Source organism: Oncorhynchus keta, chromosome 12, assembly GCF_023373465.1.
Source record: "Oncorhynchus keta strain PuntledgeMale-10-30-2019 chromosome 12, Oket_V2, whole genome shotgun sequence".
Taxonomy (NCBI): Eukaryota; Metazoa; Chordata; class Actinopteri; order Salmoniformes; family Salmonidae; genus Oncorhynchus; species Oncorhynchus keta.
This window is the reverse complement of record NC_068432.1, coordinates 13,011,290-13,029,593: the sequence shown is the minus strand read 5'-3', so window position 1 is coordinate 13,029,593 and position 18,304 is coordinate 13,011,290. Positions and strand designations below refer to the sequence as shown.

Below are 18,304 nucleotides of genomic sequence, written 5' to 3'. Positions count from 1 at the left end.
GACTATCTACTTCCCTGATTTACATTTGTGATTAAAGGGCTCACAATGAACAAAGATCTGCTGTGATTATCACACAGGTTCAAGCACACACACATACACACGCACTCGGAGTAATTGCATGAGAAAGTAGATGTTGTTGATGAGAGCTGTGTTAACCCACACACACTCACAGTAGGGGCATGTCCAGAGGAATGGATCATAATTAACTGTGGGCCTAGATTGACTTTCATCACAGGGTCATTTATTTCAATTAGACAACTACACACACGGCATGCCTAGACAACTACACACACGGCACACGCGCACACACACGCTTGGACGACTTAATCTGCTGGCCGGCCCTGCTGGAACAATCAGCTTCTCACACAGAGAGAGAGGGAGAGATAGAAGGGGGGCACTGAGGTGTCTGGATGACAAAACACTGTCCTACTTGTAGTTCTTTACCTTGGCTGTCCTCAGAGCACAATGTCATAAACTGCCTATACATGACAGTGTGACACTATACATGACATGACACTTTTAGATGTGTGAACTTGACTCAATCAAACTACGCAGTGTATTGTGATACATGTTCTTGGGTAGATTACATTGTTCTGGTTGTTATCACTTACCTGTTAATCATGGAACATAATACAATATCAGTGTCCATATCATTCATATCATATGATATCCATACCATGTAGTGTGTTTGATCTATGGCTTTTTATTGAGCTGCCATCTTGGCCAGCGCGTAAAAGAGGTCCCCTGACCTCAATGGGACTTCCTGGGTAAAGAAATGTGAAATGGAAATCTAAATTAAAATCATTTTCTCTATATGAACTCATCCCTCTCGCCTCTCTCGGTTCCCTGCAGATCCAGTGCTCCCCCAGGCTGGCCCAGACCCACACCACGTTGATGCTGGTGGGCTCTCACCTCCTCTTCGTCCTGCGCTCCCCCATCCCTCCATCCAGTGATGGCGATGAGTACCGACCCGGGCTGCAGAAGGGACGACCTCAGCCCTGACCCCGACCCAATGACCCCTGACCGCAGTGACCTCACTGCCATGATGGCCACCGTGACTGTGACGACCACCGAGGCGGGCGGCTCACCGGCCAATGGCGTGAGGATTGGGGCTCAGCAAGGAGGAGCTAAGAAAGGCCCTGCTCAGCGGCCACACCTCTCAGGGAGGAAGCTGTCGCTACAGGAGCGGGGCACGTACCCATCTGGGAGGTCAGGGGGGGCTCACGTCTCCCCCCGTGTGGTACGCAGACCCACCGTGGAGTCCAAACGCGTCTCCATCTCAGACGCCGAGGTGAGAGAACTGACTGCACCGACACAGGGAGAGAGAGAGAGAAATTCAATTCAATGCAATAATCATTATTATTGCTCCTCTGGAACAAATTGAGTTGAATTAAGAGGGCTAACTGTTAGGTTGGCGTGAGTGTTTTAGCTGTGCGTGTTGTGACCAGGGTTCTCAGACATTGAATGAGTAGGATTGTATGGGCCATCGTGCAATTGTGACTCGTGCTTTTTTAATGCAAAGTAGACCTCTGTTTCTGTATTAGATGGAAAGTGAATGTCCTGCCTGTGATGTGCCACTAAGCGGTCAGTCAGACAGAGGGGTCAGGTCAGGAGATTTCTCTCTCTTAGAGCTTAAGTCTTAACAGCATTTGTGTGTGTGTGTGTGTCTGTGTCTGTGTGTGTTCAGTGCGTGTAGCCTACATGTGTGCTCTGAATGAATCAGCGCTATGCTCGGGGACATGAAATCTGTAATCTACATCTTGAATATTCTGCCTCTAGCTGAATTACCATCTGGTCTCATCTGAGAGAGCACTAGGAAATAGTCTCCAAGAGTGCGTACTAAATGGCACCCTATTTCCTAGAGCCCTGGTCAGAAGTAGTCCCCTTAATAGGGAATATGGTGGCATTTGGGATGACGATTTACTTCACTTACTCTTTACTACCTCAGTTAATCTTCGAATATACACTCCTCAAGAACTGGAATCCAAATCATGTACCTAATAGTTAATACCCAAGTGGATCCAATTGCAATACTGTTGGGAATTGTGTATTACCGGTAAAATATATACAAATCTCCAGTCATGCATTCAATTGAGACTTGGTCATTTTCTTCCCATAAAAATGTATCTTTGGAGATCATCATTATTGAGTGTTGTATTAGAATTAGAGTAATTACATGAAGAACATGTGGTTGATTGGTCACATCGGTGAGCTCAGCAGGTACCTGATTCACTCACTTACAGTACATCTCGGTGTGTGTGTGTGTGTGTGTGTGTGTGTGTGTGTGTGTGTGTGTGTGTGTGTGTGTGTGTGTGTGTGTGTGTGTGTGTGTGTGTGTGTGTGTGTGTGTGTGTGTGTGTGTGTGTAATGATAATGACATCCTATGGGCGGACAGAGAGAGCAGGAGAAGGGATCATGACTGTTAGTCAATACCGCTTTACCTTGTGTGGGACACATCCTCCTCTATACCAGCCCCCTGATAAACACTCAGTGACATGTTTTTTTTTAAGTATATAGAGGCTCAGGAGTTGGTTGTCTGGACATGGAATGAGAAGGGAATAACCAGTGTAGTATATAGACTATTTCTTACATTTATGGACCTGTACACAATTAGGTTTCACAAAATTTCGTTATGAAACATCTTATATTTTTGCGATAGAGATTTTGTCTGCACAACCCTTGTGTACTTATTTTTGTTCAGAAAAACTCTACAACCATTATGTACAATTTGAGTGTAATCCACCAGCTCTTCTCTGAAAGACACTCTTTTTAATGAAAGGTTGGTTTTCCTCTCTTTTTTTCAGTTCAGGTAGTCGAACTGTCAGGTAGGGAGATGAGTTTATCCTACTTGGCTATGACATGCAAGCCACTCTGACTGACACATGGAGAATGTTCAGAAATACACGTGGGAATGAGCAGTTTAAGGGTTCTTTCTGGCTCTGGCTGTCTGTCTCAAATGGCACCTTATTCCCTAGTGCCCTACTTTTGACCGGGACCCGCAGGGGTCGGCAACAGGTGGACATCCATTCGTGGGAATAGTTGGTGAACAGATTCCCTAAATTAAACAATGTTTCTGCTGAATTCCTGCTTATTTTAGCATTTTTGACCAAACTTCAAACCATCCCATCCCATTGTTTTTAGTAAAAACAATACTAAAATCACCAGAAATTCAGCGAGAAATGTGTTCACCGGGCCTCCCAAGTGGAGCAGCGGTCTAAGGCACCGCATCGCAGTGCTAGAGGGATCACTACAGACAAGTGGAGGCTGGTGACTTGAAAAATTGAGGAGGATGGGAGACCCACGGTATAGGTGCGGAACGCACAGAGATGACAAAGTGTGTTTCAAAAATGGTCAAAGACTAATTATTTTAACCTAAAGCATTTAATAAAGACATTTATAGTACAATATTATGGTGAATGGGAATGAGAGGGCTACTTACACAGTGATGGAAATGGATCACAGCAGTGATTGAATGAGGGTATGAGGCATGAGTGTTCAGAGGCTTGACCAGTGCAGGACAGGATTTGACAACAAAAAAACTAACACAACACACTACACAGTTAAACAAAAGAGCTTAGAATGAGTTAGTCCAAGCAAGGAGTAAAATCATTGATGTGTAATAATGTAATTGTGTTTGTGTATGTGATTAGCTCTACATACAGTATTGAGAGAAAATTGATAGGGGTACTCAGTGCTAGGAGGGGAAACATCCAATGTGCCAGTGGGCTCATGAGACGTAGCTTCAGTTCATGTCAGGAGAAAGTTGACAATGGTAGTGGAGTGGAGTAGTCATCACCTCTTAACTTCTTGCGTCGAGCCATCCCGGATCCGGGATCGTGACTACAGCCTCAAGCCCATTACAATAACGCAACGTTAACTATTCATGATAATCGCAAATGAAATTAAATCAATATGCTAGCTCTCAAGCTTAGCCTTTTGTTAACAACACTGTCATCTCAGATTTTCAAAAATATGCTTCTCAACCATAGCAAAACAAGCATTTGTGTAACAGTATTGATAGCTATTGATAGCTAGCGTAGCATTTAGCGTTAGCATTCAGCAGGCAACATTTTCACAAAAACAAGAAAAGCATTCAAATAAAATCATTTACCTTTGAAGAACTTCAGATGTTTTCAATGAGGAGACTCTCAGTTAGATAGCAAATGTTCAGTTTTTCCTGAAAGATTATTTGTTTAGGACAAATCGCTCCGTTTTCTGCGTCACGTTTAGCTACGAAAAAAACCTGTATCCAGGATTGTGTAAATCTATCCGCAAGCTCATTAGCATAACACAACGTTAACTATTCATGAAAATCACAAATGAAATGAAATAAATCTATTTGCTCTCAAGCTTAGCCTTTTGTTAACAACACTCATCTCAGATTTTCAAAATATGCTTCTCAACCATAGCAAAACAAGCATTTGTGTAACAGTATTGATAGCCTAGCATAGGATTATGCCTGGCATTCAGCATGCAACATTTTCACAAAAACCAGAAAAGCATTCAAATAAAATCATTTACCTTTGAAGAACTTCAGATGTTTTCAATGAGGAGACTCTCAGTTATTATTTGTCTTGACAAATCGCTCTGTTTTCTTCATCACGTTTGGGTAAAAAAAAGAAGGAAAATTAAGTCATTAAAACGCGAACTTTTTTCCAAATTAACTCCATAATATCGACAGAAACATGGCAAACGATGTTTAGAATCAATCCTCAAGGTGTTTTTCACATATCTATCGATGATAAATCCTTCGTGGCAGTTGCCTTTCTCTTCTGAAGAAATGGAACGCGCATGGACCTAGAGATTACGCAATAATTTCGACACAGGACACCGGGCGGACACCTGGTAAATGTAGTCTCTTATGGTCAATCTTCCAATGATATGCCTACAAATACGTCACAATGCTGCAGACACCTTGGAGAAACGACAGAAAGGGCAGGCTCATTCCTGGCGCATTCACAGCCATATAAGGAGACATTGGAACACAGCGCCTTCAGAATCTGGGGCATTTCCTGTATAAAACTGAATCTTGGTTTCGCCTGTAGCATTAGTTCTGGGACCATCACAGATAATATCTTTGCAGTTTTGGAAACGTCAGAGTTTTTTCTTTCCAAAGCTGTCAATTACATGCATAGTCGAGCATCTTTTCGAGACAAAATATCTTGTTTAAAACGGGAACGTTTTTTATCCAAAAATTAAAAGTTAATCAGGGAACAGGAAGGGACTTAGCTGTAAATACAAATAGCAGATGCATTCCATTACAGCTGCGCCATCGTAGGTTTGGACAACGAGTTTCTCTATATGAAGTTAAATTCAGACATCTGAAAATTAATAAAGTCAAACACAGACTGCGCAACTCACCCACTTGACACATCAAAGTAGCCCAATAAACGTTCCTGAATAAATCCCTGATCATCCACATACCTGACAATAACTGACACCTGCAAGCAGACTGGTGGCACCATAGGTCCCAGAGCGGTGGGGTAATTTTTACCCCCTGGAGCTTGGAGTTTTTACGTATATGTTAACCTAACTATGAAAAGTTTGGACACTATAAGGTATGACAGTGATTAATCAGTTGTAAATAGGTTTTCTATGGGCGTTGAGTTTTTTTTTTAAACTCCTGGGGAAAACTCCTGGCCCTGGGGGGGGGTGAAAACCCTGTCAAACTGCAGCTACCTTATATCTGTTCATATACAGCATATTTAAGAGAAAGGGGGATACCTAGTCAGATGTACAACTGTATGCATTCAACTGAAATGTGTCTTCCGCGTTTAACCCAACTGAATCAGAGAGGTGTGGGGGGCTGCCATAATCAACATCCACGACTTTAGATTAGATTAGGACAACCATACATTTACATTTACATTTAAGTCATTTAGCAGACGCTCTTATCCAGAGCGACTTACAAATTGGTGCATTCACCTTATGACATCCAGTGGAACAGCCACTTTACAATAGTGCATCTAAATCTTTTAAGGGGACAACAACTGATAGACAATACAACTCACAAGGCTGAGCTTGCTTTATGCATGTTTGCATCATGGAGGCCAATGCAACTGTAGGCCTTCTACATTTTTAAAACTCTGTCATCACTATGATGTCGATTGATTAATTCCAGTTAATAACTTTGGATTAAAAACGTATAGGCAGCCTAGCCCGCCCAATTTTGAATATAAACTAAATTTGATCACATTCACATTTTCTCCTGACACACAAATGGACTATAAATACATAACGTTACCAATTAGTTTACCCTGGCCAGATGGACAGGGCGCATAGGCTGTATGCATCTGCTATTATTAGTAGCCTACAGTTGATCAGACTGAAACAGTCTTGTTTTCATCCCATGTAGCATGTCAGATTTCTAATGCTGCAACATTTGTCATGAGTTTTTGCTTGTGTCTGTCCGGAGTGATTGTGTTATCATCTTTGCTAAATAAATACTGGAGGAAAGTGGAAAGCCTACTTGAGCACAGGCAAAAACCTCTCGTCACCCTCTCTCTTTAATCTAACCTCTCATCAACCTCTCTCTTTAATCTAACTTTTAATGGATGGTAGCTAATTGGGAAGATGGGCAACACCTGGAGGGGGGTGGAGACAAGCACAAGGACAGGTGAAACAGATCAGGGTGTGACAAAAATAAAGTTCTAAAACCAAGAAAAAAATATATATAATTGAGAAGAGACATACACTGAGTGTGCAAACCTCCTCCATCTCCTGTAATTACAAAAAACACATTTGAGTTGAATAATATAAAACAAATGCTCAACTATCACTCTTCAATCTTAATCTCTATCCAGCAATGACACAAAGCAACACATAGAACCCCCATAATGCTCTGTGGCAATACCCCAACACAACACTAGGTTCATTTTCTGATCCTAATTATATTATTGGATGGATAACATTTCGGTTCAATAATGCAAAGCTTTGATTGTTTGGAGGACGTCCTCCGGAAGTGGTGATAATTACCATGTACGTCTATGAAAGGGAGTGAGGCCTACGAACCTCCTAGATTTTTTATTGAAGTCAATGCAGCCAGAGGAAGACTGAAGTTAGCTGTCCTCTGGCTACACCATGGTGCTACCCCAGACAGTGCTGTTGAGGCTACTGTAGACCTTCATTGCAAAACAGTGTATTTTATTCAAAAACAATTTGGGACATGAATATATTTAGTATAGTTTTATCTAAAAAGGATAACTTTTTTAATGTTTCACAATTTTTATTTTTATGAAATTTCACTGAGGAGCCTCCACTGCTACAGACCCGGGTTCGATCCCGGGCTGTGTCGCAGCCAACCACGACCGGGAGACCCAAGAGGTGGTGCACAATTGCACAATTGGCCCAGCGTCGTCTGGGTTAGGGGAAGATTTGGCAGGCTGGGATGTCCTTGTCCCATCGAGCTCTAGTGACTCTTCGTGTTGGGCCAGGCGCATGCACGCTGACTTTGTTCGCCAGCTGTACGGTGTTTCCGCCGACACATTGGTGCAGCTGGCTTCGGGGTTAAGCGAGCAGCATGTCAAGAAGTAGTGTGGCTTGGAGGGTTCGTGTTTTGGAGGACACATGGCTCTCGACCTTCGCCTCTCCTGTGTTGGTACGGGAGATGCAGTGATGGGACAAGATTGTAACTACCAATTGGAAACCACGACATTGTGGAGAAAAAGGGGTAAATATAATACAAATGTGTTCACCAATTATTTCCACGAATAAAAGAAGAGACATACACTGAGTGTGTAAAACATTAGGATATTGAGTTCCTAATATTGAGTTGCACCCCCTGTCTTTTGCCCTCAGAACAGCCTCAATTCTTCAGGGCATGGACTCTACAAGCTGTTGAAAGAGTTCTACAGGGATGCTGGCCCATGTTGACTCCAATGCTTTCCAAAGTTGTGTCAAATTGGCTGATGTCCTTCGGGTGGTGGACCATTCTTGATACACACTGGAAACGGTTGAGAATGAAAAATCCAGCAGCTTTGCAGTTCTTGACACACTCAAACCGGTAGGCCTAGCACCTACTGCCATACCCCATTCAAAGAGACGTAAGTCTTGTGTCTTGCCCATTGAACCTCTGAATGGCACACATACACAATCCATGTCTCAATTGTCTCAATGATTAAAAATCCTCCTTTAACCTGCCTCCTCCCCTTCATCTACACTGATTGAAGTGGATTTAACAAGTGACATCAATAAGGGATCATCGCTTTCACCTAGATTCACCTAGTCAATCTGTCATGGAAAGAGCAGGTGTTCCTAATGTTTAGTACACTCAGTGAATGTGATCGTGTCTCACTGTAATCAAGGTATGAAATTATATAATTGTGGTCAAATTGCAGTGTAGAAATTATTATAATTATGTCCTGTCCCCTCGACCGTCCTCTCCGACAATAATCGGCCCGTGGCTGAATCTAGTTCCTACCCCTGACCGACAGTAAAATGGCATGGAGAGAACATGTTGTTCCTCTATTATTAAGCTGTGGAGTATTTTTCAATGTTTGTCACTGTTTCTGTCTGTCTCTTTGTCTCTCGGTCACTATGCTTCGCCTCTTTCTTTCTCCTTCCGTACCTTCTTGCTCAATTTTTCTCCCTGCTACACCCCCCTCCACCATGAGCTTTATTTATGTGGCTTTAATTTCAGTCTCTTGTTGTTAAACCGAGGATTAAACACAGTAATCTGTAGAGAAACACCCGAAACAAACAATACAGAGATACTTTGACAGTATTTGACAAAGCACAGCACACAGAAGCATGATTACAACCACATCCACAATAGCATCCCACATCCTTTGTCTCATATTTTTTATGTTCCTGTAGAATCTCTCCTTTTTCTCTCTCTCTCTCTCTCTCTCTCTCTCATCTCTCATCTCTCATCTCGTCTCTCTCCCCCCACACTCTCTCCTCACTTCCCAACCACAATGACAGCATCTCCTTCCCACTTTTCAGAAAAAAGCATGAGCAGCGTTGTGGCACCAATAAACCTCCCTTCTCTAATTATTGACTCATCACCCGATATTTAGTCAGGGTCGACTAATGTCTATCTCAGCAGGCCACCATCCTCCCGCAGTACACTCAGGTGTGTGTATGTCTCTGCACTCACTGAGGGGTTGGAAGAAACTATTGATCACTTTCTCCTACAGGGCCACTTCGAGTGGAGGGACAGAACTAAAATGGAGGTGTAATTTATACTCTTCTCCACCTCCATGCTAAGTAAACTGAGGAGTAGGAAGAGATGGTTTTGTTGCCATACTAGTGATGCAGCAGCAGGCTACACAGGATGCTTGTTTGGTTGGAGATTCTCTCAGAGAGCTACAGTATTCATGACTGTGTCTAAGTGTGCATCCCAAATGGCACCCTAATCCCTACATAGTACACTTGTTTCGACCAGTTACTAAATGAGGAACATGATATCCATCCTCCCTGTAAGACATGAGGAGAAATGAGAAATCAATGGACAAGGAGAGGAGGAAGAGACGTGTCAAGGGAGAGATGCATAGAAGGAAATGACAGCTCAGCAACTCTTACCCCCCGAGAGGGTAGAAGGGAGTGGAGGGATGGGTGAAGTAATAGAGGGAGGAATGGCTTTCTGGGTCATCTGATGCAGTAGCCCATCCGTGACAAGGACTTACAAGTTGTGCGTTCCCGAGATGGCGTTCTGCACACCATATTGTGCTGTGCCGTTATTTGCCTGTTTGTGGCCTTTGACCTCATTAACAAGCTGTTTTCGCCGACTGGATGCTTTTTGTTTGTTGCACCATTCTCGGTAAACCCTAGACACTGTTGTGAGTGAAAAGCCCAGGAGGCCAGACATTTTTGAGATACTGGAAACCAGTGGTGTAAAGTACTTAATTAAAAGTACTTTAAAGTACTATGTAAGTCATTATTTTGGGGATCTGTGCTTTACTTTACTATTTATAGTTTTTACAGCTTTTACTTTTACTTCACTAAGTACTCGTTACATTTTGAATGGCTAGCAGGACAGGAAAATGCTCAAATTCATGCACTTATCAAGAGAACATCCCTGGTCATCCCTATTGCGTCTTATCTGGCGGACTCACTGAACACAAATGCTTCGTTTGTAAATTATGTCTGAGTGTTCGAGTGTGCCCCTGGCTATCGTAAATAAAAAAAACAAGAAAATTGTGCCGTCTGGCTTGCTAAATATAAGGAATTTGAAATGATTTATACTTTTACTATTAATACTTAAGTATATGTATATTAGCAATTACATTTGCTTTTGATACTTAAGTATATTTAAAACCAAATACTTTTAGACTTTTACTCAAGTAGTATTTTATATGGGTGACTCACTTTTACTTGAGTAATTTTCTATGAATGTATCTTTAATTTTACTCCAGTATGACATTTGGGTACTTTTTCCACCACTGACTGGAACTGGCACGCCTGGCACCGATGATCATACGCCGCTCAATGTCACTCAGTCGTTTTGCCCATTCTAACATTCAATCGAACACTAACTGAATGCCTCGATGCCTGTCTGCCTGCTCTATATAGCAAGCCACGGCCACGTGACTCACTGTCTGTATGAGTTAACAATTTTAGTGAATGAGGTGGTGTACCTAATGAACTGAGTCTATATCATAAGGCCTTTAGTTGAGGGCCTAGTTATACCATTACACAGTGGTGTTAGGAAACCCCTGATTTATAGGCCACATCTGGCCTGCAAGTCACATTATGTTGGCTTGCAAAGTGATGTGTAATTCCTATTGGAATCCAGCCAGTGTTAGGATATCCAACAAGTGACATTTTTATCACCTGCAACCTGCATTCAGACTGACTGCCAGGGTAGGGAAGATTGAATACTGAGACTACCTCAATGATCTAAACTGGAACAACAATCTCAGTAATGGGTGCAATAATAACAGATTAGTTTAGTTTTAAAAAAAAAAGTTTATCTTTGGCTGATTAATGTTATGCTACACAATCAATGAACATGGCCGTCATTGTAAAATAAGAATTTGTTCTTAACTGACTTGCCTCGTTAAACAAAGGTTAAATAAAAATAAAAACATGCAAAAACACACACGTGTGTGTGTGTTTTAAGTCCTTCAACATGGCCCAGCTCTTTATCCATCAGCTCCTCAGATACAGTATATACTGCAGTGGAGATGTCACTGAGCATGCGCCAGCTGGACCTGGCACAATGGGCTAACAACAGTGTCCGGTTTCTCTTTCTCTCTCGCTCTCTCTGTCCCTCTCTTGCTCACTCACTTTCACTTCCTGCATCTCACTCCACATACAGTAGCATACCTTACACTCTGAGTCTCACTGTGTGTTTGTGTCACTCATGTGCTCTTTCCTCTTATGTTGTTGATGTGCTGTTGGGTCTTGACCCTATAGAACCCCGCACTGGAGGTGTCATAATACCATAAAACCTAGCGGTCAAACAGGGCGATTTTAGAAACACTTAAAATAAGGTCTGTGTTTCGTGTAGGCTTAGCCTGATGTAAGGTTTAAATTCTCTTTCTCTTGATCGACCCGACCCCGAAAGAGCGGTCAAGCTTCCCTCTCCCTTCCTTTCGTTCAGTATTTTCTGTCTGTCCATCTGTCCTTTCTCTATATACAGTGGTACAAAAAAGTATTTAGTCAGCCACCATTTGTGCAAGTTCTCCCCCTTAAAAAGATGAGAGAGGCCTGTAATTTTCATCATAGGTACACTTCAACTATGACAGACAAAATTGGAGAAAAAAAATCCAGAAAATCACATTGTAGGATTTTTAATGAATTTATTTGCAAATTATGGTGGAAAACAAGTATTTGGTCACATACAAACAAGCAAGATTTCTGGCTCTCACAGACCTGTAACTTCTTCTTTAAGATGCTCCTCGGTCCTCCACTCGTTACCTTTATTAATGGCACCTGTTTGAACTTGTTATCAGTATAGAAGACACCTGTCCACAACCTCAAACAGTCACACTCCAAACTCCACTATGGCCAAGACCAAAGAGCTGTCAAAGGACACCAGAATCAAAATTGTAGACCTGCACCAGGCTGGGAAGACTGAATCTGCAATAGGTAAGCAGCTTGGTTTGAAGAAATCAACTGTGGGAGCAATTATTAGGAAATGGAAGACATACAAGACCACTGATAATCTCCCTCAATCTGGGGCTCCATGCAAGATCTCACCCCGTGAGGTCAAAATGATCACAAGAACGGTGAGCAAAAATCCCAGAACCACATGGGGGGACCTAGTGAATGACCTGCAGAGAGCTGGGACCAAAGTAACAAAGCCTACCATCAGTAACACACTACGCCGCCAGGGACTCAAATCCTACAGTGTCAGACGTGTCCCCCTGCTTAAGCCAGTACATGTCCAGGCCCGTCTAAAGTTTGCTAGAGAGAATTTGAATGATCCAGAAGAAGATTGGGAGAATGTCATATGGTCAGATGAAATCAAAATATAACTTTTTGGTAAAAACTTGTCGTGTTTGGAGGACAAAGAATGCTGAGTTGCATCCAAAGAACACCATACCTACTGTGAAGCATGGGGGTGGAAACATCATGCTTTGGGGCTGTTTTTCTGCAAAGGGACCAGGACGACTGAAAGGAAAGTAAAGGAAAGAATGAATGGGGCCATGTATTGTGAGATTTTGAGTGAAAACCTCCTTCCATCAGCAAGGGCATTGAAGATGAAATGTGGCTGGGTCTTTCAGCCTGACAATGATCCCAAACACACCGCCCGGGCAAGGAAGGAGTGGCTTCGTAAGAAGCATTTCAAGGTCCTGGAGTGGCCTAGCCAGTCTCCAGATCTCAACCCCAAAGAAAATCTTTGGAGGGAGTTGAAAATCCATGTTGCCCAGCAACAGCCCCAAAACATCACTGCTCTAGAGGAGATCTGCATGGAGGAATGGGCCAAAATACCAGCAACAGTGTGTGAAAACCTTGTGAAGACTTGAGTGAAAGACTTGTGTGAAATGTTTGACCTCTGTCATTGCCAACAAAGGGTATATAACAAAGTATTGAGAGAACTTTTATTTTCCACCATAATTTGCAAATAAATTCATTAAATATCCTACAATGTGATTTTCAGAATTTTTTTTTTCCTTTCTCATTTTGTCTGTCATAATTGAAGTGTACCTATGATGAAAATTACAGGCCTCATCTTTTTTAAGTGGGAGAACTTGCACAATTGGTGGCTGACTAAATACTTTTTTGCCCCACTGTGTATAAATATATATTTTTTATTATTATTATTATGTTTTTCTCACTCTCCTCTTCTTTCTATCTCCTCCTCTTTCCTATCTCTCTCTGCCCTGCTAAACTCCTCTTTGCTCCTCTCTCTGCCTTGTCCCTTGTTGACTACATGTATTATCAGTGGTTGCTATGGAGCTCCAAGCAGTTTATACAACACTGTAATGGATGTATGACTGTAAACTGAATTCAGTGGCCGTAGGCATCACTAATAACATCTCTAAAATGAGCTAGTCAGTGGAGAACATATTGTTCATGAATCCAACGCTGTATTTGAGTCATCCAATGTTCTATTTCTCTCCTTAGGTGGATATGGTAGATGGATGAATCATCCTATCTCTTCTTTCATATATTCTAGTTTAATGTCATCCCTTTGTTTTCTTCCTCCTGCAGAACTGTATCCAGCTGAACCAGTACAAGCTGAAGAGTGAGATCGGAAAGGTGAGCCTTGAACTAATTCAGAAATGCAGAATACCCTGTCTTCAATCAATCACCTTTCTGATATTTGTACATCATGTTCTTTTACAATTGTGTCCCTGTTGTATCGAACTGTCTCACACTGATTGTGCTGTCTGCTATCATTGGCACTAAATACAAATTCATTAATGAACTATTCTAAACTATTCTAATCAATATTATCCCTAAGCAGAATAGCCCGCCTTTGTCTGCCTCTTTCTGTGCCTGTGTCTGCCTTTTCAGTCCGGATAGACTTATGTAACTATCAGAGAGGACCAATAGATTGTAATGTACATTCACCTTTAGAGGGCCTGGCCATCAATACAAGAGGCCCATATTTTAGATTTCCAGTAGTAGCTGTTCAATCTACAGTGCATTCGGAAAGTATTCAGACCCCTTGACTTTTTTCCACATTTTGTTACGTTACAGGCTTATTCTCAAATTGATTAAATATTTCCCCCCCCTCATCAATCTACACACAATACCCCATACTGACAAAGCAAAAAATGTTTTTTTTAGAAATGTTTGCATATGTATTTTTTTTTTAACAACTGAGATCCAACATTTGCATAAGTATTCAGACCCTTTACTCAGAACTTTGTTGAAGCACTTTTAGCAGTGATTACAGCCTCAAGTGTTTTGGGGTATGATGCTACAAGTTTAGCACACCTGTGTTTTGGGGAGTTTTTCCCATTATTCTCTGCTGTTCCTCTCAAGCTTTGTCAGATTGGATGGGAAGTGTCGCTGCACAGCTATTTTCAGGTCTCTCCAGAGATGTTAGATCGGGTTCAAGTCCGGACTCTGGCTGGGCCCCTCTAGGACATTCAGAGACTTGTCCCGAAGCCACTCCTGCGTTGTCCAGGCTGTGTGCTTAGGGTTGTTTTCCTGCTGGAAGGTGAACCTTCGCCCCGGTCTGAGGTCCTGAGCACTCTGGAGCAGGCTTTCATCAAGGATCTCTCTGTACTTTGCTCCGTTCATCTTTCCCTTGATCCAATCTTGGTTTCATCAGACCAGAGAATCTTGTTTCTCATGGTCTGAGAGTCCTTTAGTTTCCTTTTGGCAAATTCCAAGTGGCTGTCATGTGCCTTTTACTGAGGAGTGGCTTCCGTCTGGCCACAATACCATAAAGGCCTAATTGGTGGAGTGCTACAGAGATGGTTGTCCTCTGGAAGGTTCTCCCATTCCCATAGAGGAACTCTGGAGCTCTGTCAGAGTGACCATCAGGCTCTTGGTCACCTCCTTGACCCAGGCCCCTCTCCCCCGATTTCTCAGTTTGGCCGGGCAAATGATAAAGGCCACTGTGTTCTTGGGAACCATCAATGTTGCCCATTTTTTTGGTAACCTTCCCCAGATCTCTGCCTCGACACAACCCTGTTTCGGAGCTCTACGGATAATTCCTTTGACGTCATGGCTTGGTTTTTGCTCTGCCATGCACTGTCAACTGTAGGACCTTATATAGACAGGTATGTGCCTTTCCAAATCATGTCCAATCATTTGATTTTACCACAGGTGGACTCCAATCTCAATGGAAACAGGATGCAACTGAGCTCAATTTCGAGTCTCATAGCAAAGGGTCTGAATAGTGATGGAAGTAAGGTATTTCTGTTTTTTATATATATGTAAATTTGCAAAAATGTCTAAACCTGTTTTCACTTTGTCATCATGGGGTATTAATCAATACTTTCAGAATGCAGTGCATATTCAATCAGGTACTAAATGATTGGCACCCTTGATAAAGATGAGCAAAAAAGACTGTATAAAATAAATAATAAGCTTTATTGTGTGCAAAACATTTTTGGAACATTATATTATTTTATACTAGTTCAATTTCTTTGAGAAATATATTTTATTTAACAAGTAATCTTTTTTTTTCTCAAACAGATAGGTGTCAAAATTATTGCCACTCCTGTATTCAATACCTTTCAATTCCTCGCCTTGTGAGGATAATGGCACTGAGTCTTTTTCTAAAATGTTTTATGAGATTGGAGAACACATTGGGAGGGATCTTAGACCATTCCTCCATATAGAATATTTATAGATCCTTGATATCCTTTGTCTGTACCTATTGACTGCCCATGTCAATTCAAACCACAGGTTTTCAATGTGTCTGGAGACTGAGATGGCCATTGCAAAATGTTCATTTTGTTTCAATTAACAATTCCTTTGTGGCTTTTGATTTGCGCTTGGGGTTATTGTCTTGCTGTAAGATCCACTTGCAGCCAAGTTGCAGCCTCCTGGCAGAGGCAACCATGTTTTGGGCAACATTTTTCTGGTACTTTATGATTCCTCTTTTCCACACCAATCCCACCAATGGTGTGTGTGGCCAAAGAGCTCTCTTTGGCCACGCACACCAGTGGTAGGTTTGGCCTTGAAAAGCGGAATCATATGCAGAAAATAACCACACATCTATTGTAAAATATGGTGGTAGATTGTTATCACAGTAGACCTGATCCAATGGTAGTTTATCTTTAGGATGATAACCCAGGCTATCTGTACTGTCTCTCCCATATTATGAAAGGCTCTGAATGAGTCACATTGCTTTGATCAGAACCTGAATCATACAGTATAGCTTGTCCATGAATCACCTCATCCTGCTTTACTACAGAATACAGTAATATGATATAAAAGGTGAAACTGGGGCCTCCCGAGTGGTGTAACCGTCTAAAGCACTGCATCGCAGTGTTAGAGGCGTTACTACAGACCCGGGTTCATTCCGGGGCTGTGCCACAACTGGCCGGGGCCCCGGAGTCCCATAGTCCCCAAGGAGTCGGGGCCCGGGAGTCCCATAGTCCTATGGGCTGGGTGCCTGTAGGCTGAGCGGTGTTTCCTCCGAAACATTGATGAGGCTGGCTTCTGGGATAAGGAGCTCGGTTAAGCGGGTCATGTTTCGGGGACGCATGACTCCTCCTTCACCTCTCCCGAGCCCGTTGGATAGTTGCAGCGATGAGACAAGATTTTTTTTTAAATTGGGGAGAAAAAAGGGGGGAGGAAATAATATACACTGATCAAAAAAATAAAGGGAACACTAAAATAACACATCCTAGATCTGAATGAATGAAATATTCTTATTAAATACTTTTTTCTTTACATAATTGAATGTGCTGACAACAAAATCACACAAAAATTATCAATGGAAATCAAATTTATCAACCCATGGAGGTCTGGATTTGGAGTCACACTCAAAATTAAAATGGAAAACCACACTACAGGCTGATCCACCTTTGATATAATGTCCTTAAAACAAGTCAAAATGAGGCTCAGTAGTGTGTGTGGCCTCCACGTGCCTGTATGACCTCCCTACAACGCCTGGGCATGCTCCTGATAAGGTGGCGGATGGTCTCCTGAGGGATCTCCTCCCAGACCTCGACTAAAGCATCCGCCAACTCTGGACAGTCTGTGGTGCAATGTGGCGTTGGTGGATGGAGCGAGACATGATGTCCCAGATGTACTCAATTGGATTCAGGTCTGGGGAATGGGCAGTCCATAGCATCAATGCCTACCTCTTGCAGGAACTGCTGACACACTCCAGCCACATGAGGTCAAGCATTGTCTTGCATTAGGAGGAACCCAGGGCCAACCGCAGCAGCATATGGTCTCACAAGGGATCTGAGGATCTCATCTCGGTACCTAATGGCAGTCAGGCTACCTCTGGCGAGCACATGGAGGGCTGTGCGGCCCCCCAAAGAAATTCCACCCCACACCATGATTGACCCACCGCCAAACCGGTCATGCTGGAGGATGTTGCAGGCAGCAGAACGTTCTCCACGGCGTCTCCAGACTGTCACGTCTGTCACATGTGCTCAGTGTGAACCTGCTTTCATCTGTGAAGAGCACAGGGCGCCAGTGGCGAATTTGCCAATCTTGGTGTTCTCTGGCAAATGCCAAACGTCCTGCATGGTGTTGGGCTGTAAGTACAACCCCCACCTGTGGACGTCGGGCCCTCATACCACCCTCATGGAGTCTGTTTCTGACTGTTTGAGCAGACACATGCACAGTTGTGGCCTGCTGGTGGTCATTTTGCAGGGCTCTGGCAGTGCTCCTCCTGCTTCTCCTTGCACAAAGGCGGAGGTAGCGGTCCTGCTGCTGGGTTGTTGCCCTCCTACGGCCTCCTCCACGTCTCCTGATGTACTGGCCTGTCTCCTGGTAGCGCCTTCATGCTCTGGACACTACGCTGACAGACACAGCAAACCTTCTTGCCACAGCTCGCATTGATGTGCCATCCTGGATGAGCTGCACTACCTGAGCCACTTGTGTGGGTTGTAGACTCCGTCGCATGCTACCAATAGAGTGAAAGCACCGCCAGCATTCAAAAGTGACCAAAACATCAGCCAGGAAGCATAGGAACTGAGAAGTGGTCTGTGGTTATAACCTGCAGAACCACTCCTTTATTAGGGGTGTCTTGCTTATTGCCTATAATTTCCACCTGTGGACAGTTTGATTTCACAGAAGTGTGATTGACTTGGAGTTACATTGTGTTGTTTAAGTGTTCCCTTTATTTTTTTGAGCAGTGTATATACAGTGGCAAGAAAAGGTATGTGAACCCTTTGGAATTACCTTGATTTCTGCATAAAGTGGTCATAACATTTGATCCAATCTTCATCTAAGTCACAAGAATAGACAAACATAGTGTTCTTAAACT

General features: G+C 42.8%; 1 protein-coding gene across 3 annotated transcripts in view; it reads left to right on the top strand.

Annotated features, from left to right (window-relative positions):
• The window catches only part of LOC118391015 (calcium/calmodulin-dependent protein kinase kinase 1), a 163,872-nt gene that overhangs the window by 66,077 nt on the left and 79,491 nt on the right, over positions 1 to 18,304 (top strand). For all 3 annotated transcript variants that reach the window (XM_035781922.2, XM_052457752.1, XM_052457751.1), the window contains exons 2-3: positions 853 to 1,291; positions 13,603 to 13,650. In XM_035781922.2, the coding sequence (XP_035637815.2) occupies positions 953 to 1,291; positions 13,603 to 13,650 (387 nt within the window). In that variant the 5' untranslated portion in view covers positions 853 to 952. The remainder of the gene's footprint in view (positions 1 to 852; positions 1,292 to 13,602; positions 13,651 to 18,304) is intronic.